This window comes from Balaenoptera musculus, chromosome 1, assembly GCF_009873245.2.
Source record: "Balaenoptera musculus isolate JJ_BM4_2016_0621 chromosome 1, mBalMus1.pri.v3, whole genome shotgun sequence".
Classification (NCBI taxonomy): Eukaryota; Metazoa; Chordata; class Mammalia; order Artiodactyla; family Balaenopteridae; genus Balaenoptera; species Balaenoptera musculus.
In genome coordinates, this window is record NC_045785.1 from 119,799,863 (window position 1) to 119,825,070 (window position 25,208).

The following is a 25,208-nucleotide window of genomic DNA, read 5'->3' on the forward strand; positions in this document are numbered from 1 at the left end:
CTGCAAACAGTGACAGTGTTACTTCTTTTCCAATTTGGATTACTTTTCTTTTTCTTCTCTGATTGCTGTGGCTAAAACTTCCAAAACTATGTTGAATAATAGTGGTGAGAGTGGGCAACATTGTCTTGTTCCTGATGTTAGTAGAAATGGTTTGTTTTTCATCACTGAGAACAATGTTGACTGTGGGTTTGTCATATATGGCCTTTATTAGGTTGAGGTAAGTTCCCTCTATGCCTACTTTCTGGAGGATTTTTATCATAAATGGGTGTTGGCTTTTGTTTGTTGGAAGATTTTAATCACAGTCTCAATTTCAGTGCTTGTGATTGGTCTGTTTATATTTTCTATTTCTTCCTGCTTTAGTCTCGGAAGGTTGTGCTTTTCTAAGAATTTGTCCATTTCTTCCAGGTTGTCCATTTTATCAGCATATAGTTGCCTGTAGTAATCTCTCATGATCCTTTGTATTTCTGCAGTGTCAGTTGTTACTTCTTTTTCGTTTCTAATTCTGTTGATTTGAGTCTTCTCCCTTTCTTTCTTGATGAGTCTAGCTAATGGTTTTTCAATTTTGTTTATCTTCTCAAAGAACCAGCTTTTAGTTTTATTGATCTTTGCTATTGTTTTCTTCATTTCTTTTTCATTTATTTCTGGTCTGATTTTTATGATTTCTTTCCTCTGCTAACTTTGGGGGTTTTTTTGTTCTTCTTTCTCTAACTGCTTTAGCTGTAAGTTTAGGTTGTTTATTTGAGATGTTTCTTATTTCTTGAGGTAGGATTGTATTGCTATAAACTTCGCTCTTAGAACTGCTTTTGTTGCATCCCATAGGTTTTGGGTCGTCATGTTTTCATTGTCATTTGTTTCTAGGTATTTTCTGATTTCCTCTTTGATTTCTTCAGTGATCTCTTGGTTATTAAGTACTGTATTGTTTAGCATCCATGTGTTTGTATTTTTTTACAGATTTTTTCCTGTAATTGATATCTAGTCTCATAGCATTGTGGTCGGAAAAGATACCTGATACAATTTCAATTTTCTTAAATTTACCAAGGCTTGATTTGTGACCCAAGATATGATCTATCCTGGAGAATGTTCCATGAGCACTTGAGAAGAAAGTGTATTCTGTTGTTTTTGGATGGAATGTCCTATAAATATCAATTAAGTCCATCTTGTTTAATGTATCATTTAAAGCTTGTGTTTCCTTATTTATTTTCATTTTGGATGATCTGTCCATTGGTGAAAGTAGGCTGTTAAAGTCCCCTACTATGATTGTGTTACTGTTGATTTCCCCTTTTATGGCTATTAGCATTTGCCTTATATATTGAGTTGCTCCTATGTTGGATGCATAAATATTTACAATTGTTATATCTTCTTCTTGGATTGATCCCTTGATCATTATGTAGTGTCCTTCTTTGTCTCTTGTAATAGTCTTTATTTTAAAGTCTATTTTGTCTGATATGAGAATTGCTACTCCAGCTTTCTTTTGATTTCCATTTGCATGGAATATCTTTTTCCATCCCCTCACTTTCAGTCTGTATGTGTCCCTAGGTCTGAAGTGGGTCTCTTGTAGACAGCATATATACAGGTCTTGTTTTTGCATCCATTCAGCCAGTCTATGTCTTTTGGTTGGAGCATTTAATCCATTTACATTTAAGGTAATTATTGATATGTATGTTCCTATTATCATTTTCTTAATTGTTTTGGTTTGTTATTGTAGGTTTTTTCCTTCTCTTGTGTTTCCTGCCTAGAGAAGTTCCTTTAGCATTTGTTATAAATCTGGTTTTGTGGTGCTGACTTCTCTTAGCTTTTGCTTGTCTGTAAAGGTTTTAATTTCTCTGTCAAATCTGAATGAGATCCTTGCTGGGTAGAATAATCTTGGTTGTAAGTCTTTCCCTTTCATCACTTTAGGTATGTCCTGCCACTCCCTTCTGGCTTGCAGAGTTTCTGCTGAAAGAACAGCTGTTAACCTTATGGGGATTCTCCTGTAGTTATTTGTTGCTTTTCCCTTGCTGCTCAATATTTTTTCGTTGTATTTAATTTTTGATAGTTTGATTAGTATGTGTCTTGGCGTGTTTTTCCTTGGATTTATCCTGTATGGGATTCTCTGCACTTCCTGGACTTATTTCCTTTCCCATATTAGGGAAGTTTTCAACTATAATCTCTTCAAATATTTTCTCAGTCCCTTTCTTTTTCTCTTCTTCTTCTGGGACCCCTATAATTCGAATGTTGGTGCATTTAATTTTGTCCCAGAGGTCTCTGAGACTGTCCTCAATTCTTTTTATTCTTTTTTCTTTATTCTGCTCTGCGGTAGTTATTTCCACTATTTTATCTTCCAGGTCACTTATCCGTTCTTCTGCCTCAGTTATTCTGCCATTGATTCCTTCTAGAGAATTTTTAATTTCATTTATTGTGTTGCTCATCGTTTGTTTGCTCTTTAATTCTTCTAGGTCCTTGTTAAACGTTTCTTGTATTTTCTCCATTCTATTTCCAAGATTTTGGATCATCTTTACTATCATTACTCTGAATTCTTTTTCAGGTGGACTGCCTATTTTCTCTTCATTTGTTTGGTCTGGGGGGTTTTTACTTTGCTCCTTCATCTGTTGTGTATTTGTCTGTCTTCTCATTTTGCTTAACTTACTTTGTTTGGGGTCTCCTTTTTGCAGGCTGCAGGTTCATAGTTCCCATTGTTTTTGGTGTCTGCCCCCAGTGGTTCAGGTTGGTTTATTGGATTGTGTAGGCTTCCTGGTGGAGGGGACTGGTGCCTGTGTTCAGGTGGCTAAGGCTGGATCTTGTCTTTCTGGTGGGTAGGACCGCGTCCAGTGGCGTGTTTGGGGGTGTCTGTGAACTTATTATGATTTTAGGTCTCTGCTAATGGGTGGGGTTGTGTTCTTGTCTTGCTAGTTGTTTGGCATGGGGTGTCCAGCACTGGAGCTTGCTGGTCATTGAGTGGAGCTGTGTCTTAGTATTGAGATGGAGATCTCTGGGAGAGCTCTTGCTGATTGATATTACATGGGACTGGGAGGTCTCTGGTTGTCCAATGTCCTGAACTCGGCTCTCCTACCTCAGAGGCTCAGGCCTGACACCCGGCCGGAGCACCAAGACCCTCTCAGCCACACAGCTTACGTGTAAATGGGTTAAATTCTCCAATCCAAAGGCCCAGCGTGGCCGGCCGTCTGCGCTCTGCTCAGTCCTCCAGCTGGGCATTGTCCTCTGGGACAATGCCCGGTTGATATGGATAGCCTGCTTTGGATCCAGGTCCAGCTGCATACCTTAGCATCTAGAAGAAGCAGCCGATGCCCCCATCCTCCCCTATCCCTGCTGCAAGTCAATACAATCCTGGAGTGCCCAGAGGGCATGTTTTAAAAAGTAGTAGAAGACAGAAACAGACTCACAGACAAACAGAACAGACTTGTGGTTGCCAAGGGGGAGGCGGGATGGAGGAGGGATGGACTGGGAGTTTCGGGTTAGTAGATGCAAACTATTACATATAGAATGGATGGACAACAAGGTCCTACTGTACAGCATAGATAACTATATTTGAAGTCTTGGGATAAACCATAATGGACAATAATATAAAAAAGAAAGTGTATATATATATATATATATATATATATATATATACACATATACATATATATAACTGAGTCACTTTCCTGTACAGCAGAAATTAACACAACATTGTAAATCAATTATACTTCAACAAAAAAAAAATGTAGTGGAAGATTAAGTTGGATAAGAAAAGTGGATTGGATGATGTGAGAAATAGACTAGTACCAGAATAAGGAGTCTAAATTTGAGCAGATAAAAGGGCATTGCAGTTTCCCACTGTGATATTGTGATATAATAGGAAATATATATTTGGTCTTAGTCCCTGGCTCCTGGCTAGAGCTACTAAAAAACCTACTAAAAAACTGATAAAGGTGCTAGGAGCATCCTCTGTTCTAATAATTGGTCTTTGACCCTAGTTCCTAACACAGAGCTCCTAAATACCTTGGGTAATAGGAGCATCTTTTGTTCTGAGGCAACTTTTGGTGAGCTCCTGGATAACTTCAGGATGAGGGCTGATCACCAGAAAGACCAAGCCATGATTAGAAGCTTGGAACTTTCAGCCCTGACCCCCATTCTCTGGAGAGAGGAAAGGGGAGAGGGGAGAGGCGCTGGAGACTGAGTTAATAATCAATCATGTCTGTGGGATGTAACCTCCATAAAAATCCCTAAATATGGGGTTGTGAACACATCAATGTGCCAGGAGTATGGGGCACCCCACCTCCATGGATACACAAGCTCCTGTGCTCAGGACCCTTCCACACCTCACCCTATGTATCTCACATCTGGCTGTTCCTCTTTATCCTTCATTATATAACTAACCGGTAGACATAAGTGTTTTCCTGAGTTCTGTGAGCCATTCTAGCAAATTATTGAACCTGAGGAGGGGGCTGTGGGAACTCTAATTTTTAGTCCATCAGTCAGAAGTACAGGTGACAACCTGGGACTTGCAATTGTCCTCTGAAGTGGTGGCAGTCTTGTGGGACTGAGCCCTTAACTTGTGGGCTCTGACACTAACTCCAGCTATCAACAGATAGTGTCAGAACTGATGCTGGTATCAGAGAATTGGCCATACGGGAAAAACCCCACACATTTGGCGACCACAAGTGAAACAGTGTTGAGAGTAGAAACAGAGTTTTTCCCTTTTCACTCATCTAGAGAAGAATACAAAGTTAAAACGTTATTTTGCACTTGTAGGAAATCTGTCCTAATTTTTGGTTCTGAAAGTATAGTGTCTGACACATACAAATATTCAATGAACTCCTGTTGACAGTATCATGGCCGTTATCTTTACAGTTTATACAAAATCTTTGCAATCTTGTCAATTCTGATTAACCTAGGGGTTAGAATCTTAGCTTAAATTTCTATTCCCTACTAAGCTACCACCCTATGTGGTTTGCCACTCTGCTTTCTGTCTCCAAGCCTAAAATGAAAACATAACACAATGAAATAAAATGTCCTCACCCCACCCCGAACAACTACACCCCCACTGTGGTTAGGGGAGAAATAAAGTGATTTTAAGATAATTCATTGTCACTCGAGTTGGGAATGATCTCCTAGCATAATATAGTCTGGTTTATTCCTAAGAAATAAGTCAAAATTATGTTAATACTGTGATTATGAATTTCTCATATAGAGCAAATAGTGGTTTTCCTAAGGAAATTAATCCTTGGGGTGGAGTAAATGCATTAAATGTGTTGTTTTAGTTAATATTAGCTCCACGAAAAAACTTTTGGTGGAGCCCGCATCAATGAGCAGAACCAGAAGCAAATGACAACCAACAAATGGCTATAGCTGTGAAATTTCCTGTTAAGACAAAGGCAGAAACAGCGAGCCTGGAACTTTACTCTTTTTCTTTGGAATGATCATAGGTCCCAGGGAAATAAGGGCTGGGAGAGACGCTGGAAGCTGCCAAATTGTGGGAAAAGAGGGTTAGGAAGGTGAGAATACCTACACAGGACATCTCTGAAGGCCTGGAATGCCCTTGTGAGGCAGGCTGCCAGTCTACCCAAAAGCCTACAAGGGGGCATAATCCCTAGAACACAAGGGAAAAGTAGATCAAAGAATCCAATCAACTAAATTCCTCCCCAAAGAACTGCTCAAGGCTTCATAGGTATTTTGTGAGTATTGTAGGGGGGTGGTAAAGGGTGGAAGGTATCTAGGGATACAATCTTTCCTAGAAGGACCCAAGGATACAACCTGAGGAACATAAAAAGAAGGGGTCTACTGCTCAGGTTACAAAAATTAACACTGTCCCTACCAGTTATAGGGTTCAAGATTAGGTAGCACAGTACAGCAGATAAAGACAGAGTTTCCCCCATTAGATTACATGGGTTCAAATTTTGGCTCCGTTTTTCTAGATATATGACTATAAGCAAATTGTTTAAGTTTTTTAAGTGAGTTAAGTTTTGGTTTTTCATCTGAAAAATGGGAATGGAAACTACTTCATGCAGTTGTGAGAATTAATGAAATTATACATGAAGAGGACCTAGCACCTAGAATATCTTCTATGAATGTGAATTATTATTTAAGTACTGTATGCAAAAGGTATATAAATGGAAATTGTCATAATGGGTTATCTTAGGAGCAATATTCAGGTATCAATTTTGAATTTATATGGTCAACCTGTTTATCAGGTTGCCTGCTTAATAAATAGTCAGTGAAAACTGAAGGGTAATATTTTCAAATACTAACGATGAAATTAGATACTCTTACTTGGTACTTAATGTAGAAATGTTTTGATAAAACACTCAGATACAGTCTCCTTTCTGAGAGAAAACAGGATTAGGGGCTATGAAAAGATGTTGAGAACTCAGAAGTTATTTCCTTCTAAGGGTTCATTAAATAAAGTCCATACTAGCAGAATTACTCTACATAATAGAAATCACTAGTAAAAAAGAATCTATAGGAATGACGTGACACTAACACTCTGACAAAAAAAAAAACTAGCTATCTCCAGAGTTTTCTGATTTGTGATACTCTGTCATTATTGGTTCTGTTTTTTTTAACTTCCTTTTCCAAAATTTGTTATGATTAATTGTAACATAAGCATTAATATTAACATTTTCCCCCATGAGAATCTTTTAAACTCCTTTGAAATAACTGGAAACACCACAGAATATTATGATACCAAAATTGGAAATACCCAGAGAATAAAAATTGCATTTAAAAAAGTCACATTGGACAAATATTTTTATCAATATCCAATTTTTTGGACTATTAATTCCTAAGGCTCTCTATACTGTGTTAAAATAATATAGGTTGATGTGAAAGCTGGGGATAGGATACTAGGACGTTAGAATATAACATACCAAATTTTTGCTTCCTTAAATCCGCTTTAGAGTTCATCGCAAATTAACAGAAGACACATTTTATGGTTTCAAACTGAAAATTTCATCTCAATCCAAAACAAAGATACTGTTTACAGTACCTCAAATGTATAGCTCAGTTTCCAAATCTACTAACAAAGGTGAACACAGCAGAGGAATGAAGTAGATTAACAAGTCTGGAATGATTAAAAGGTAATAAAAAGCAGACAGCTACTTTGAATTCAATGCTGCTTGTCTTCTTAAGCCTGAACTCTAAACATGTATCTTAAAGCCAATAAATTCAGAATCTAATTTTTTCCACCTAGAACATTGTGTTCAATGTTTACACTCTAATTCTATTTACTTATGTAAAAGAAAATGAAACAGAACTTCCAAATTGTGTAAGGTTAACATTAATACAATAGCGCCACCCAGTGAATATGCTGTGCAAATAAAAATGTTACTAGAATTTACCACTTTAAATATGAGTGCATCTTCAGTATACCTATAACCCCAACCTTTTAAATAAAATTATACACTAAAATGTCAATTCACAAATATATAAAAGCATTTTTACCTATTCATTCATAATTAACTACAGTTAGGACGTGTAAAGGATATTCCAACACTTGTAAATAAGGGTTTTGTATATTAGATACTACTTGTAATGTTGGCAAGCAATAAATGGTAGCTGCCAGGTCAAAGAGGCACACTGTTTCCTCTCACATGAATTGTTAGGCAGATGTAAAATTATGACACTCATTTGCTTTAGTAGGTTTTACCTATACCTCACGATACATTGTTTCAAAGATTTTTTGATGCCCTTAATATAAAGTATGTGTTCATAATTTCACTTTAGCCTGCTATTCATGGTTAGTCATTATTTTTAAGACATGAATAAATATTAATTATTTGTGTAAGTGAATTGAACAATGGCATCAATGATGATAGTCATCAAATTTGTAAACCAACTGATAATGTGATGTGGTCAAAAAATGCTAGTATGGGGCTTCCCTGGTGGCGCAGTGGTTGAGAATCTGTCTGCCAATGCAGGGGGCACGGGTTCGAGGCCTGGTCTGGGAAGATCCCACATGCCGCGGAGCAACTAGGCCCGTAAGGCACAATTACTGAGCCTGCGCGTCTGGAGTCTGTGCTCCGCAACAAGAAAGGCCGCGATAATGAGAGACACGCGCACCGCGATGAAGAGTGGCCCCCACTTGCCGCAACTAGAGAAAGCCCTTGTACAGAAACGAAGACCCAACACAGCCAAAAATAAATTAAAAAAAAAAAAAAAAAAGCTAGTATGACCTCAGATATCATTACTATTCTACTCTATACCAATCAGATCATAGTTGGAGTACTGTTTTCAGTTTAAAGTTCATACAAATAGAACACTTCTTTCTCATCTTTTTTTCATAGGAAATATAAGCACATGGGGGAAAAGTATAAAGAACCAAAGTACATTCAATAAAAAGAAAATCTTTTCACTCTGAGCCCCAGTCTCCCTCCTCAGAGGCTACTACTATTACTAATTTCTCCTGTTAGATGAACCATGTTTAAAAAGGAGTAGTTCACAATTCAACAACAAACACTGACTGGGTACCCAGTTTGTGCTAAACACAAGTGTTAGGTGCTAGGGAATCAAGTCATTTAGAATCAGCCCTGTGCAATAGTGGAGACAGACACAAAACTGATCATTTCAATAAAGTATAAACTTTTATTTTTTTCAGTATACAAAGAATACACGTGAGATCTCTCCCAATTGCATTGTATCTATCATTTTCATGTGTATCTTCCACAGGCATCTTGAGCTAGACATGTCCAAAACTCAATCACCAGTCACCTCCCAAAATGAGTTCACCTCTTTATTTCCTAAATCAGAGAATGGCATCCCATTTATCTAGGGGCTCAAGCCAGAAAACTCTCACTCAGCAGATATTTATCAAGCATCTACAATGTCTAATGACGTCTAGACCATGAACATATGATAGCAAATAGGGTCCTCACTAAAACTTGTTTATGGAACTCATTCTTGACTTCTCTCACCTCTGTCCTCCCAATTCAGTCATCAAGTCCTGCCACTTCTACTTCCTGAATTCCAGTGGGATCTATTTCCATCCATGCTGGCAATACCCTAGTATAGGCTGCCATCTTCTTTCCCCTGGATTACTACAATGAGGTCGTAACTGGTTTTCCTTCCTTCAGTCTTGCCACTCTTCAATTCTATTTTCTCACAGCAGCTAGTCATCACCTAAATACAAACCTAATCTTGTTGAAACCCTTTAAACGTCTTATTACTTTTAAGAAGAAGTCCAAACGCCTTAACATGACTAGTAATACTCTTCATGATCTGGTGCCTCTTTACCTCCCAGCCCTGTGTCTAGAATCTCTGTTCCTAGGCTGTGCTCTCCTCTCATGTCTGGGCCTTCACAGTTGTTACCTCTCTTGCCCTCCACCCTTTAACTTGGCCAATTTCTAGCTAGTCTCCTGCATGGAGCCACTCAGACTAAACCACAATTTTTTTTTTTTTTAATTACTTGTCTCCCTTCCCTATGAGAGTATAAGCTCTATTAGGTCAATTATTAGATTGATTATTATCACATATGCTTGTTCATTATTATACTTCCAGTACCTAGCTTAGTGTCTGGCATAAAATAAGAGGCTCAATAAATATTTTTTGAATGAATAAATCTATACCTAGAAAGTCAGAAGGAAAGTCAACTAGTTCAGACTGTGGATTAGAGAAAGGCTTCTTAGAAGACATCTGAAAAGTAAGTAAAGAAAGTAGGGATCAGGCAAAGAAAATCAAGACAGTCCAGATGGAGTCAACAAGAATAAGAAAAGGTCTCAAAGTATAAAACAGCCTCATGAATGGGCAGTGGGTGTGATGGGAGATGACAGTGGAAACATAAACAGTGGCAAGATCATGGAGGTCCCAAGGTGCAGGTTATGGAGTTGGACTTTGTCTTGGAGGTGATGGTGGGAGGGGTTGTAGAAGCTTAACCAGACCAGTGAAATAGTCAGATTTACATTTAAGACTGATCATTACGGCTGCTACTTAGAAGACAAAGTGGGCGATGCAGGTGAGGGTTGTAAGGCCCGAAGCAACACTGAGATAGATTGGGCAGTTGAAAAAAAAGAAAGGGATAAATTAGAATTTGAATGGCTCATGAGCCCTCCCAAATGCATCTATCTAGGAGGCAAGGAAATAAACATCTGAATCTCAAGGAAGAAGTCAGGGATAGCAGTAGTTTTTGGATCCTTAAGCAAATAGATTAAAACAATGAGAATGGATGATACTCTGAAGGAGAAGATTTATGCAAAAAAAAAGAAAAATCAAGGTTGAAACTTACACTGTATAAAGGGCAGGCAGAGAAAGAGCCCCCTAAGAAGCACGATAGGCAGAAGACACAGGAGAGAAGCAAAGGGACTTAGGTTTCAAGAAGGGTCTGATTAATGGTGTAAAATGTAGCAGAGAGGTCTAGAAAGAGGCACTGATTAATAGCACAGGAGGAGTAGGCACTATTCATCTTCTGAGATCAATAAGAGAGAGGCAGATAAATGTGGTGGTAAGGGAAATGGGTGGGCAGGAAGTTAAGGAATGTGCTGCATGATGGCTTGAATTTTCTCAATTAACTGGGAACAAGGTTGCTGGAAATGTCTGTGGCCCCTGGGAAATCTCTATATTCAAATAAGTGGGTGCTTGATGGCAAGGAGGGTGTAGGACCCAGTCTGAGTATTTCATCTATTCCTACCACACTAGACCAAGTGAATCAACTGTTCATCCTCATTGACCCACTTAAAACAAAGCAGAAACAACAATTTGGAATTCTTGTCACTTAAAAAAGAGATTTAAAAAATTTTAACCAAAAGCACTAGCTACCACAGGACCACCACCTGAATTAAAGATAAAGTCCTAGTTGCAGGCTGCCATGGTCTCACTGAGCATCCCATCTTGTCAGTCAAAGTTCTGCTCAGTCCTTACAGGTCTGTCATCCAGGATCTAAAGTGCAATCTAGAAAAGGAACATGGAATTAAAATTAGAAAAGAAACTGGCATAAAAGTCGCAGATGCATGTGAATGTGTGTTAAGTGCTTGAAAAATATCTTTTACACTACTCTAGTCACCTTCAAATAAAAAGATAAGTTGAAGCTGAAGACGGCAAGGTAGTTATGAGAAATCACTGCAAGTTATAAGACAGGGAACTGACAAATGATAAAGGAGTGTCAAGAATTGGGGGTGAGCTGAAGCTGCAGACCAAGAACCTGTTGTACATCACTTTGTGTGATTTTCTCCAGGGTGCCCAGCTGGGGATTTATGGGACAGATTCAGGGTTAGGATTTTGACAGGCACTGGGGTCAGAGGCAAGGGATGCTGGGAGTTTGGATGTTGATAAACCATGCAGTCTAGGCTGGGAAGGGAGGTAATGGCAGGAGAGCTGACAGGGAAAATGAAATATAAGAGCAGATACAGAGCATGTGAGGGTATATAGGTCCAGGGGAAAAAAGATGCTACAGCCATAAAGAGTACTGGAGTCTAATTTTCTGCTGTAGTTAATGTCTTTAAGGATAATGACAAAACTCTAGAAAGTTTAGGTTGGGATTTCTGGATTTCTGCCCTCTACTTCACAATGACCAGTAACAGACAACTGAATTTTGAAAAATCAGATCTACCCTTATAATCGAGACAATCTGAATAAATACCCATTCGTTTTTTCTTAATTTTACTTCTAATATAACTATCAATTTGCCATATCTATAGTAAAATTATCCACCAAATAAACAATTATTTTGTTGTAAATAGAGTCATCCTGCTCTTCCTTCACCTCATTTTTCTCTCTGCATATGGTCCATTCTATTCTTCGTTTACATATAGGTCACTCTTTCCTTGTCTGGACTCTTAACAATGGTTCAGGCATTTGTCGAGCACTTACCATTTGCAAGATATTTTACTAGGACAATGTATAAATAATAATAGTCAAAATAACAGGTAATACTTATCGAGTGCTTACAATTCTGCCAGACACTTTACCTGAATGAATCCATTTAATCTTCATGACACCCTATAAAATATTATCGCTACTTTAAAGATGCATAAACCAGTTTACTTAGGTTAAACAACTTGCCTGAGTCCATACAGATAGTAAGCAGTGTGATGAGAGATTTTTTTTTTTTTTTTTTTGGCTGCATTGGGTCTTCGTTGCTGCGTGCGGGCTTTCTCTAGTTGCAGTGAACAGGGGCTACTCTTCATTGTGGTGCGCAGGCTTCTCATTGTGGTGGCTTCTCTTGTTGGGGAGCACAGGCTCTAAGTGCGCGGGCTTCAGTAGCTGTGGCACGCGGGCTCAGTAGTCATGGCTCGCGGGCTCTAGAGCGCAGGCTCAGTAGCTGTGGCACACAGTCTTAGCTGCTCTGGGGTATGTGGGATCTTCCTGGACCAGGGCTCGAACCAGTGTCCCCTGGGTTGGCAGGCGGATTCTTAACCACTGCGCCACCAGGAAGCCCCGTGATGAGGGATTTAAACCCAGCTCTTTCTGACTCAAGAGCTGAGCTCTCAGCCATTATGCTAGCTATGGTCCTTTACCCTGCCTCTAAGAAGATACCGCCTAGTGGAGTATGTGCATGCACAAGTAATCAGTTTGATTTGGTAAGTGCCAATGAGAAAGGTCTTTTTTCTCTCCTCTCCTCACTCCAAGTATTTTTTTAAAAATCTATTTTCTAACTCAGTTTTGAATTTTACTAGATTCTGACTCTTGAGAATTACATCAGTAAGTGGACATAGAAAAGGGAAAAGGAAGCCCTAAACTACTGAATATGAAATGTATTTTTATTTCAAATCGGTATAAATTTCTATATCAATAGGTATAGCCTCCACCACCCCCCTACAACAAAGCACCAGAATTTGTGTACTTTCAATACAGTCTTTCCAGTATTATTTTTCACTTGATTCAGTGCAGACTTCCCACCCAATACACCACCCTCACTAGATAATACTGTACGCTGCAGTCAGAAGCAAGTCCTATTACGGCTTCTAGAGTTCCAAGCCATAATAAAACTAAATGGTCCCCCCACCCCCGACAATTAGGCCAGTCGTATCTTCTGCTACCAAGACCCAGACTTGTGATCATGTATGAAGTGCCACGCATCATATGAAGAATCCAACTCACTCTGGGACGTGCAAATTTGGGGAACAGTTCAATGTTGTTAGCACCGGGAGTGCCTGGCTCCTGTATAGGGATGAATGAAGGGAGGGAGAACAAAGGACACGGGTTCTACACTAGATAGTGCCACTTACTATACAAGTGGAAACAAATCACTTCTGAGCCCCAGGTTTCTTGCCTGTAAATGTGAAAGGATTTGACCAGATGAACTGTTAAGACTGCTCCCACCTTTTGAAATTAGGCTCACCAACGCAGAATCAGATGATCTGTGTCCAAATCCTGGTTATGCTACTTGTGAACTACTGCGCACAGCTTTGGGCTAGTTGCACAATATCCCTGATTTAATCCCTCATTTGATGATAGTATCTATTAGCCCCCTTTCCCTTTTTAATGAAGCCTAAATGAGATAATGCCTATAAGCATCCAACACAGAACCTGGCGTCTCAATCAACGCTCAAAAAATATCGGTGTTATTACTCTGAGACTCTATGACTTACCCTGCCCCACTGAGAGCCCCACGTCCTCCTTCCCTTGGCCCCTTGAGTTTAGCTTGTTTCCAGAAACCCTCTATTCACTTTCGCTCTTCACCTCGGACGCCAAAACTGTTCAAAGGTCTCGCGGAACTTCGTACCAGCCCCGGACTCCTCCCCCAAACCGCGGCGCTCCCGTTTCCTGCGGCATTTAGGTCCGACTAGACGCCAACTCCGCGAAAAATAGTTCCGCTCGGAGCCCAGCGTCCTCTCTCGCAACTCCAGCACCAGCCGTCTCGTGTCTTTTGAGCCCAACCGGCACCCGGCGCGGCGGAGCGCAGGAAGTGGGCGGGGCGGAATGGGGCGGGACTTCCAGTAAGAGGCGGCAGGTTTGAAAAGAGACAACGGTCGGTGTTTGCTGATTTTTGAGTTCGCCTGTATCTGCTCCGCGGACTCGTAGCCTTCCTGTGGGCGGCTAGTGCGGTAGGTGAGCGCAGACACTCGCGGACAGAGGACGCGAGACTGAGTGCGCCCTCTCGCTCCGGAGCAGCCAGCCGGAGCCTGGCAGTGTTTTCGTTACGCATAGAGCTGGGGAGGAGGCTGGAGAAGCCAGCCCCTGGGAGGTAGGGGAAAGCTCATAGGTCGTTTTTATTGGATTTTTGTCCCCCAAACAACCTGAGCCCAGTTCCTACGAAACGAATGGGTGTTTGCTGGTACAGCATAGACTACGGGAAAAGAAACTTGAGGTGCAGCTGGTCAGTTAAATCTTGTATTTGTATATTTTTAACCCAGTTATTTAGAAGGTTATGGGGTTGCAGATGCTGGTCCACTGTCTTTGTAGACAAGTCTCCGTTGCTCAAACATCGCTTAACCAAAGTCAAACCCAAAAATCAAAAGGCAAAAATATCATACTTAATCCAAAAGTCAGAGGAAGAGAGCGGTGTATGCGTGGCGCTTTGCATGCGTGGCACGATCATTTTCCCTGAATGAGTTCAGGAAACTTTTTACTTAATTTTTTGAGGTTGGAAGTCTTTTCTCTTTGTTTTTGTTTAGCCTCTGCTTCCTGGGAGTTTGATTTCCACGATCTAGTTTATTTTAGAAAAATGAAGTGTCTGAAATTTAATCGGTATTCTTTCAATACCTACTGTGCACAGGATCGTGGTGTTGCAAATAAATGAGGAACGGAGGGGTAATTAGTAGTAAATGCCTGCTACTTGGTAGGCGATCTGAGGGTCACTTTACATATACTAGGTCATTTATATACTTTATCCCACCAGAGCTCAAACTGTATTGGAAGGCCTCTCTCCCCCTCTCTCCCCTCTGTCCTTTTCTCTCCCTCTCCTCTGTCCGGCTCTCCCTCCCTCTCTCCACACACACATGAATGAATTGGAACTGAAGTTGTACTATCAAAGAAAGATAGAAATTGGTTATGGGAGGTGGTTCCAAAAGGAAACATTGGAAATTTGGGAAACGTCTTGAAGGAGACTAACTTGTAACAGAAAATTCATGAGGTTATTTGATGTGGTGGGTAGGATGAGTAATTAAAGTATTTTTGTAAAGATGTTACATGATGCATTTGGTGTTCTATACAGATTCATCTGATAGCACAGTGTGCAAGACTTTAGAAGAGAGGGATGTGCGATAATAATTAATGAAGATATTTTACACCTCTTTCTCTATTGAGACCATCTCTGATCCAGATATAGTTTATTTTGGAAAGTTGACTTTTTCTGCAGTCTTTGGGCAATTGATGATTTTTAAATCTATGACTTAGGTGAAAATATAGAATGCATATTTATGTTGAAAAGGACATATAATATATGAGGTGTCAGAATCTGGATCCAAAAAGATTCTGGCTGTAGAAGGAAAGCTTGGAATTATGAAATTCAATAATAGGAAATAGGAATAATAGGAAATTCAATAATAGGAAATGCAAATTACAAAGTTCAATAATAGGAAATGGGAATAATGGGAAATTCAATAATAGGAAATGCAAATCCTTGCTTAAGGTTCAAATAATCAATTATGTAAAAAGAACATGGGGAAGTCCTGGCTTGTTGGCTACGAAGTCACATAAGTCATGGAGAAGCGGGCTATGTTGAAGAAGTTCTGGGAGTTTCAGTCAATCACACACACACATATATATATTTGTCAATAAGTGTTATAGTAGCACAAGATCAGCAGTGACCATCATCAACTGTGTTGATATTCTGCTCTAAGTAGACCATATCTGGAGTATTGTGTTCAATTTGAGCATTACACTTTAAGAAGACATTGACAAAACAATTTTAGAGGAAAGTGAGTAGAATGGTAAACTTTTTAAAACAAAGTCATATGTGGCTATTCTTAAAGTATACTTACCTTAGACAAGACAGGGCTAAGCAGAGATATGATAGCTTTCTTCACGTTTTTGAAAGTGGAGTCATAAAAACAAGGATTAATATATTCTATGTAGTTGCAATGACTAGAAGTAGGACCAGAAGGTAAGAGTTACAACAAACATATTTCTACACAGTATGAGAGAGAGTTATCTGATTATTAGAGACATACTAAGGTAGACAGAAAGTTTCCCTGAGACAGTGAATTCTGTGATGTTTGCAAGTGTTTAAGCAGAACTGAGAAGTTATTTGTTAATCATCTTTTAGAATGGCTTCCTGCATTTGTCAGTGGTTAAAGTTGCCAAAGCTGCCTTTTAACCCTAACATTCGGAGAAACATTAGGAGCCTAAAGAAATAGATTTCCAGAATTGTGGGTCATTTCAGTTTGTTTGCAAAAGTGAGTGTATTCACTTTGGATCTCTGGGCTCACACTGCTTCTCTAGAGAGTAGGAGATCCATAAGTAATGAACCAAGTATTGTTAACTGAGTGGTGGAGAAAGTGGCTTCTGTTGCTGCTGCTTCTACGACTACTGTTACTATTGCTATTCTGTTAGGCATAGCTAGAGATATGGAGAAAATGAAAGTGTCTTAGCTTACTGTTGGCTCACAATGCAGTGCCAGAGTTCTATAAACATTATCACAATACACTGTGGCAAGTATTATAACAGAGTTCAGTGCTAGCTGTAGGGTAGGGTTTCTTAACCTCAGCATTATTGACATTTTGAACTGAATAATTCTTTTCTGTTGATTGGCCCCCTTTTGCATTGCAGGATGTTTAACAACATGCTGGGCCTGCTACCCACCAGATTCCAGTAGCGTCCGCACTCTAGTCCTGACAACCAAAAGTGTGTCCAAAGTTGTGAGAACTACTGCTCTAGGAGAACACAGGTGGGAATATTTTACTATCTAAGGACATTAGGGGAAGTGGTTTTTTGTTTTATTTTATTTTATTTTTCAAGTTCTCACTCTAGTGATTGGAATTCCTGCCAATTACAGTTGTTTTTTTTTTCTCTCTCTTCCTACTTACATCTCAAACCTTATTAATTAATCATCTCACTGTGTGTACATTGAATAGAATGTTAAATCAGAGTACAGTTTTATTATTTATGCTGTTTTGCTGTTGTTTGTGTATAGATTCTGCTGATAGTGTTGCCTATATATCTTGCTTTGAGGATTAATTCTCAGGATAGATCTTATTAAACTCTGTGCCCCCCAGATTTAAAGAAGTTTCTCATCTGTCTGTTCAACCTGTCTTCTTTCCCATATGAAAGAAAACAGCATTAGGAAAACTAGAAAATGACTGTGTTGCTTTAGAATAAAAGTTATTTTAGGAGATATATACATATATATATATATATATATATATATATGGTCTTTCATGTTATCTTACTAGGATGTTTGATGATTTGATGGTAGTTAACACTACTATCAATATAGTTCAACCTTGGGTTGTTAATTTTGTCCTTATATTTATCAGCTTCTACATAATGAAAACTGCCTGTTGTGCCATGTTTCTGATTTTTGTTTTCAATTCCTTCAGACTAACAGGAGACTCCCAAGATGGAAACTTTGTCTTTCCCCAGATATAATGTAGCTGAAATTGTGGTTCATATTCGAAACAAAATCTTAACAGGAGCTGATGGTAAAAACCTCTCCAAGAATGATCTTTCTCCAAATCCCAAGGTAAAATGTGATTGTGTTTGCATGTGGTTAATGTTATTTGAAAAGAAATTAAACTACTAGGTCTATAGAATGTGGAAAGGCATGTATATTACTATTTGATATAGGCTAGTCATTTTAATCCAGAGAAACGCTCTCACCTAGTGTAATTTTAAAATAACATTAAGTTTATATGTGGGGCAACTTCTACATTCCCATTAGGAATTCAAATCTTTAATATGGTTGTTTTCTCCCCCGACTCTGAAAAAAAAGCTTCTAAACCATAGGCATATTAAAGTATATTAAACTTTTTATTATCGGAGTAGTGGTCTGAGGGTATCATTTATTGGTAAAGCTTGAAGGAACTTAACTCCAAGTGGTTTCCAATCAGAAAAAGTGCTTAGAAACAGTCTTCTTTTGAAGCTTACAGATTAATTTTCTTGCATTATGCCCCAAGGGGGAATTGACTTGTTTTGACAGACACTGTTCTTTATATCTTTAGTTATTAAATGCAAAAAAGAACTATTCATGTGTCACAGAAAATCCCAAAGTCTCCTTCCAGTTTCCTGTGTTCATCTTGAAGTGATAACATAATAAAACCTGGTTTAATGATGTAGAACTTAAACTTCTTGATATTGATGCCTCTTTAATTCTTTCAAATAGAACAAATAATCTCAGAATAAATGAACTTGTATATGGATGAGAACAGGTTCTATAGGCCAGCATTTGGGAACCACTGATTTAGAAGATAAAAGTTAAAAATCCCATACTATCCTATTAAATTTATACCTCCTCGATCATAGTAGTCACTTTAACAGCTAAGGTATCTTAACCTTAACATCTGAGGCACCAAACAAGGTTTCCCATGTTCTTTTTAAAAAAATACACCCTCATTATTTTTGTCATATGTCTGACAACCTGTTTTGAAAGACTAACCCATCTTCCATTCCCTAATGTGGATAGATTGCCTGGATTGGATTTGAATATACTTGCTGACATTCTGTATATAAGCTTAAACAACTGATCTTATTGACACTTATCACATGTGAGCAAACTGATAAGTATATAAGGTGTTTTAAAATTTGGAAAAATTAAGAAATATTTCAAGGGGATTGGAGTAATGTTATCACTCTTTTCTTCTTTGTATCCATTTACTGTAATATTGGACAGCAATGGGGATAGTGGTGCAACAGAGTATTAAAAGTTATTTTTCTATTGTAGCCTGAAGTCTTGCATATGATCTACATGAGAGCTTTACAGATAGTATATGGAATTCGACTGGAGCATTTTTACATGGTGGGTTTAAGATGAGGCAAAATTATGTTTTTTGCTGCATTTCTCATGTTTACATTGAGTACTGGTTTTCAGGATGGGAAGTTCTTGACTTTATTTTTAACAAAATCAAGGCTTATTTAAAATTAATGTCACTTACACGGGAATCTTAGGCATAATAATGGCCTATACTGATAGCTTTAGTAAGATGAAAACTATTACTAAAGACCTAAATGACACAAGTTATTGATGCTATGCAGTTATTGACAGATTTACAGTTTGTCTTCAGAGACTATAGTAAGCAACAACAAAGTCTTTACAGATACTGTTCTCTTCTCAGGAAGGACTCCCAAATTAGAGTAGGAGATACGCACTAAGATTGAAAACAATTGAAATAAGGCAATTGAGCTTTTAGCAAATTAGGTATTTCTAGTAGGAAGATTATTTTTCTTAATCTTTTTTTGCTGTTGTTGTTAAATCATCAGGGCATCATCTGAAGATGTACAAAAATGTTATATCTGTAGAGTCTCACCAATATTATATATTATTTAAAAATCAAAGGGTTTGTCACTTATTTGCTACGAAACCTTGCTAAAGCTTAGTTTCTTTGTCTATAAAATAGGGATAGTACTCTCTCCTACTGTGGTTATAAAAATTAAGAAAGAATATATTGAAAATACTTAGCATAATACCTGATATTTTGTAAATGCTAACCATTACCCCTTTATTTATTTATTTTTGACATCTTTATTTGAGTATAACCCCTTTATTTTTTAATTCATTTAAAAAGTCTTTATTGAGCACTGACTGTGAACCTAGCATTATTAATATTAATGACAACTCTAGTTTTGTGGCAGGATCTGTATTGTTTGCTTGTTTGTTTTAAATTAATGATAATAAGTTAATATATTTTGATTGTAATCTATGATTAAGATTTCTTGAGGTTGAAGATTTTTCTCATTTTGTCTAATCAATGTGTAACTTAGATTTTCTGGTTTATTTCATTTAGATGCCAGTGAACTCTGAAGTCATGTATCCACATATAATGGAAGGCTTCTTACCAGTCAGCAATCTGTTTATTCATTTGTGAGTAAAGAGTCATTATTTTCTTAGTCCACATTCGTATGTACATTACATTCAGCTTTCTTAAAGACATTATTTTCTTTGGGAGGGAATTTCTACTATTTTTCTTTCCACTCCATCCCATAAATATCCAAAATTGTACACTTTCAGCAAACACAGCTAACTGCCTCCACCTGTGGCACCTTCAGTTCATTCAATTGATGTATTAAGATACTGTGAGTCTAAAATTGTTGGAGGGTTTTGCATTCTTGGAGAGTCCTAGTACCTCAAAGAGTGTGGGTTGTTTATTAGAATCTGTAACGATACCTTGGTATTACATGAATATTTGTGTAATATGCAGAAAAAGTAGATTTCAGTGCTGTAGGATTATATATTGTAGTAGACTTCTGACTTGGTCCTTTGACATTGAGAAATATATCCAGAAATCTTTTTGAAAATAAGATGTTTATGCCCTTTGGCTTAGTATGTAATTCACAGTACACTTTTCAATATGCTTGCTCCACTTCATCTTCAAGGGACTCATTTCTGCCCATCTGTCGGGTGAATGACTTCGAGATTGCTGATATTCTATATCCAAGTAAGTGAGAATTTAAAACAATTTTTAACGGTTGGCTTCAATATAACATTTTACCTTTCCATCAATAAATGTGAAAAAAAAAAGAGAAAAGACTTCAAGGAACTTGGATTTAGAAAGTATATCTGATTCTCAAGGATGAATTTTTTCATATCCTATTATTGGAAATTTTTCCTTTGTAAAGCCACAGAAAAGCTGTTTTTCTGATTAGTTTTTCTTAACTCCTTACATTTGAAAAATGTCCTGTAAATTTGAGAATATGAATACAAATAATACGCAAGCTATGATGTTGCATAGTGGGTTAATTATACCAGTTTTATCAACTGTAGTAATTACTTTTTACCATGAAGAAAGTACCTTTTAACACTGATAATAGTCATGATATTATATTAAAATGTAAAATTCTCCTAACTTTGTGTCCGTTTATTCATTTGACCCTTTTGTATTTATATATCAGGTTATCTTATGTTGAAAGATATTTGGTGTGCTATTTAAAAATTTGTTTTTATCCTCTTTTGGATCTCCTCCTTTTTTTGTTGTTGTTTATTGACATATAATTTACACAAAAGTTCACCAATTTTAAATGCATAATTGAGTAAATCTTAACAAATATATACAGTTATATAACCAGTGCCACAATCATGACCCTCCCAAAGGTCCCTCACATTCCTCTGAAGTCAGTTTCCTTTGGTCACCCCCTTTTACCTGCAATCACTGATATGCTTTTTATCACTATAATTTTTTGACTTTTCAGAACTTCATGTAAATGAAAGCATATAGTCTGTAGTCTTTTGTGTCTGGCTTCTTTAACTTAGCATAATGCTTTTGAGATTTGTCCATGTTATTGCATTTACTAGTACTTTGTTTCTTTTATTTTGGAATAATAGTGTATCATAAGTATATACCACAATTTGTTTATCCATTGTCCAGTTGATAGACATTTGAATTGTTTCCAGCTTTTGGCCATTGTGAATGAAGTTGCTGTGAACATTAGTGTACAAATCTTTGTATGCACATGTTTTCATTTCTCTGGGTAAATACTAGAAGTAGAAATTCTGGTTCACGTCGTAAGTATATGCTATAGCTTTTTAAGAAACTGCCAAACTGTTCTTCAAAGTGGCTGTATCATGAAGCTAGTGCATTACCACTAGCAATATGTGATAGTTTCAATTGCTCCACATCCTCCCTGGACTTGATATTGTAGGTTTTTAATTTGACATGCTAGAGGCTGTCTAGTTGTATCTCATGGTTTTAATTCACATCTCCCTGATGACTAGATAATAATGAGCATATTTTCATATGCTTATTTGCTATCCATATGTCTTTGGTGAAGTGTCTATTTGAATCATTTACCTACTTTTTAAAAATTAAATTGAGTTGGAAGGCTTCTTCAGATATTTTGGAAACAAGTAGTTTATCAGGTATGTGTTATGAAAGTATCTTCTCTTGGTCTGTTGCTTGCCTTTTTAATTTCATAACTGTGTCTTTTCAAAGCAAAATATATTTCAATTTAGGATATTCTAATTGATCATTGTTTTTCTTTTGTCATTCATAAAACTATTTTTTGTGTTCTACCAAGAAATCTTGGCCTTAAGGATTTATTTGGCTAAATTTTATCCTATATTTTGCTGTAAGCGTATTGTAGTTTCAGCTATTATTGTTTAATGCCTGAATTTTTGTATATCATCGGAGGCATAGGTCAAGGTTCATTTTTTTTCCTTTATGCATATGGTTATAAAATTATTCTAGCACCATTCATTGAAAAGATTATCTGTTCCCCATTGAATTACCCTGGCACTTTGGTCAAAAGTAATTGATTAACCACTGTACATCTGTTAGAATGGCAAAAATCTAAAACACTGACAATACCAAATGCTCATGAGGATATGGAGCAACAGGAACTCTCATTCACTGCTTGTGGGAATGCAAAATGGTATAGTGACCTTGGAAGACACTTTTCAGTTTCTTACAAGACTAAATGTATTCTTACTGTTTGATCCAGTAGTCATGCTCCTTGGTATTTACCCAAATGTGTTGAAAGCTCATGTCCACACAAAAACCTGCAAACAGATATTTGCTGCAGCTTTATTCATAATTGCCAAAATTTAGAAGCATCCAAGATGTCCTTCAGTAGATGAATGGATGAACTAGTACATCCAGACAGGGGAATATATTCAGTGCTATAAAGAAATGAGTTATCAAGCAATGAAAAGACATGCAGGAATCTTAAATGCATATTACTAAGTGTAAGAAATCAATCTACAAAGGCTGTTTACAGTACCATTCCAATTATGACAATCTGGAAAAGGCAAAACTTATAAAGATAGTAAAAAGATCATTGTTTGCCAGGGACTAGAGGGAGGGAAGAATGGATAACCAGGGCACAGAGGATTTTTAGGGCAGTGAAACTATTGTGTATGATACTGTAATGGTGGATACGTGTCATTATACATTTGTCAAAACCCATAGAATGTGCAACTCCAAGAGTGAACTCTAATATGAACTATGGTCTTTGGCTGATAATGATGTGTCAGTGTAAGATCATCTTTTGTAACATATATACCACTCAGGTGTGGGATGTTGATAGTGGAGTAGGCTGTGCGTGTACAGGGACATAGCGTACATGGAAACTACTTTCTGCTCAATTTTTCTGTGAACTAAAGTGCTCTAAGAATTCTGTTTTAAAAAGTCAATGATCATATATATATATGAGTATATTTCTGGCTTCACTCTTTGCTCCATTGATCTATATGTCTGTCCTTACACCAACCATACTACCTTGATTACTTTAGCTCTATAGTAAGTCTTGAAATCAGGGAGTGGAAGTCGTGTAACTTTGTTCACTTTTTCAAAATTGTTTTAGTTATTCTGGTCTTTTGTATTTCCATATAAATTTTAGAATCAGCCTGTCACTTTCAACCCCCCCTCCACTCCCCATAGCCTACTGGAATTTTGACTGAGATTACTTTGAATGTATAGTTCATTTGGGGGATAATTGACAACTTGATAATATTGGGTCTTCTAATCCATGTGTATATCCCTCCATTTATTTAGGTTGTCTTTAATTTTTCACAACAGTGTTTTATAATTTTCAGAGTACATGTCATATACTTTTTGATAAATTTATCCCTAAGTACTTCAATTTTAAGTGATATTGTAAACTTCTTTTAGTTTAAATTTCTGATTGATTGGTTATTGCTAGTGTAGAGAAGCAATTGATTTTTATATATTGACCTTATTTCTAGTAGATTCTTTAAAATAGATTCCTTAGGGTTTTCTACACGGACAATCATATTGTTTGAGAACAAAGACAGTTTTACTTCTTTTCCAGTCTAGATGTATTTTACTTATTTGTCTTTCCTTCTGCAGTGGCTAGGACTTCTAGCGTAATGTTGAATTAAAATGGTGAGAGCAGGCATCATTGTCTTGTTCCTGATCTTAAGGGGAAAGCATTTAGGCTTTCACCAGTAAGTATAATGTTAGTTTTAGGATTTTCTTAGATTGCCTTTATCAGGGTAAGCAACTTCTATTCCTAGTTTGTTTCGTGAATGGGTGTTGACTTGTTTTAAATTGCTTTTCTGCATCTAGTGAGAAAATCAAATGGTTTCTCTTTTTCAGTCTAGTGGATTACATTGTTTGATTTTTGAATGTTAAACCAACTTTGTATTCAGGATGAACCCCATTTGATTATGATACATTATGTTTTTTAATATATTGTTGGATTTGATTTGCTAATATTTTGTTGTGTTTTTGTGATGATGTTCATGAGGGCTATTGGTGTGTAATTTTTTTGTAATTTTACTGCAGTGACAGACTTTGGATATCAGGGTATTTCTGGCCTCTTAGGATAAGTTTAGAAAGATTCCCTCTTTCATTTCCAGGAATAGTTTTGTAAAATTTGTGTTATTTCTTCCTTAAATGTTTGGTAGAATTCAACAGTAAATCCATGTGGGACTGGAGTTTTCTCTGTGAGAAGGTTTTAAATTAATTAATAATTCAATTTTTTTTTTTAATAAATAAAGGGCTACGCTGTTTGTTTATTCCCAAAGCTACTGAATGAGATTTTGTAGGCTACCTTTTTCAGCAAGTTTATCCATTTCATTTAAATGGGCAAATTTATTAACATAAAGTTGCTCCTAATTTTCCTGTATCATTTTAATAGTCTTTGGGGTTAGTAGTGATGTCCCGTCTCTCATTCTGACATTAGTAATCTGTTTTTGCACTCTTTTATTTTTCCCTGATCAGTCTGGCTAGAGGTTTATCAATTTTTTTTGAGCTTTTAAAAGAACTAGATTTTTATCTCACTGATTTTTATGTATTTTATTTCTATTTTCTGTTTTATTGGTTTTTGTGCTATTGTTATTCCTTCTTTTTTCATGCTTGCTTTGGGTTTGCTCTTCTTTTTTTTTTTTCTCCTAGTTTTTTAAAGGTTAGAAGCTGAGGCCATCAGTTTGAGATCTTTCTTCTTTCCTAATATAGGTGTTTAGTGCTAATAAATTTCCCTTTAGCCCTGCTTTAGCTGTGTCCCACAGACTGATTATAGATGGTTTCGTGTGTGTGTGCGCACGCACGTGTGTACACGTGCACATGCATTTTGGATTATAAATTTAAGCTCATCTTCAGCAGGATAGTCCTGTGCTTCTTTGGCTTCTGGGGTTGAGGCCATATCCCTCCTGAGATATCTTTTGCTTTTGGACGTTATTCCAGGATTATCATAGGCTAAAGACCACTTTTTATCTTAATTCCTAACTTCGATAGTTCTTGGATCAAATA

The 25,208-nt window shown here is 37.2% G+C and overlaps 1 protein-coding gene and 1 long non-coding RNA gene across 5 annotated transcripts in view; one reads left to right on the forward strand and one right to left on the reverse strand.

The window, feature by feature from the left end:
• Window positions 1–13,725, reverse strand: part of LOC118885205 — a 38,696-nt gene extending 24,971 nt beyond the window's left edge. Inside the window, exon 1 of the long non-coding RNA XR_005017464.1 lies at window positions 13,575–13,725. This is a non-coding gene — a long non-coding RNA (uncharacterized LOC118885205). The remainder of the gene's footprint in view (window positions 1–13,574) is intronic.
• A 106-nt stretch (window positions 13,726–13,831) lies between these two features.
• The window catches only part of NUF2 (NUF2 component of NDC80 kinetochore complex), a 30,966-nt gene continuing 19,589 nt past the window's right edge, over window positions 13,832–25,208 (forward strand). The window contains exons 1-6 of one of the 4 annotated variants that reach the window (XM_036833657.1): window positions 13,832–13,952; window positions 16,618–16,735; window positions 17,388–17,530; window positions 18,728–18,802; window positions 19,788–19,864; window positions 20,377–20,438. In XM_036833657.1, the coding sequence (XP_036689552.1) occupies window positions 17,408–17,530; window positions 18,728–18,802; window positions 19,788–19,864; window positions 20,377–20,438 (337 nt within the window). In that variant the 5' untranslated portion in view covers window positions 13,832–13,952; window positions 16,618–16,735; window positions 17,388–17,407. The other 3 variants (XM_036833666.1, XM_036833677.1, XM_036833683.1) reach the window with 3 other exon arrangements.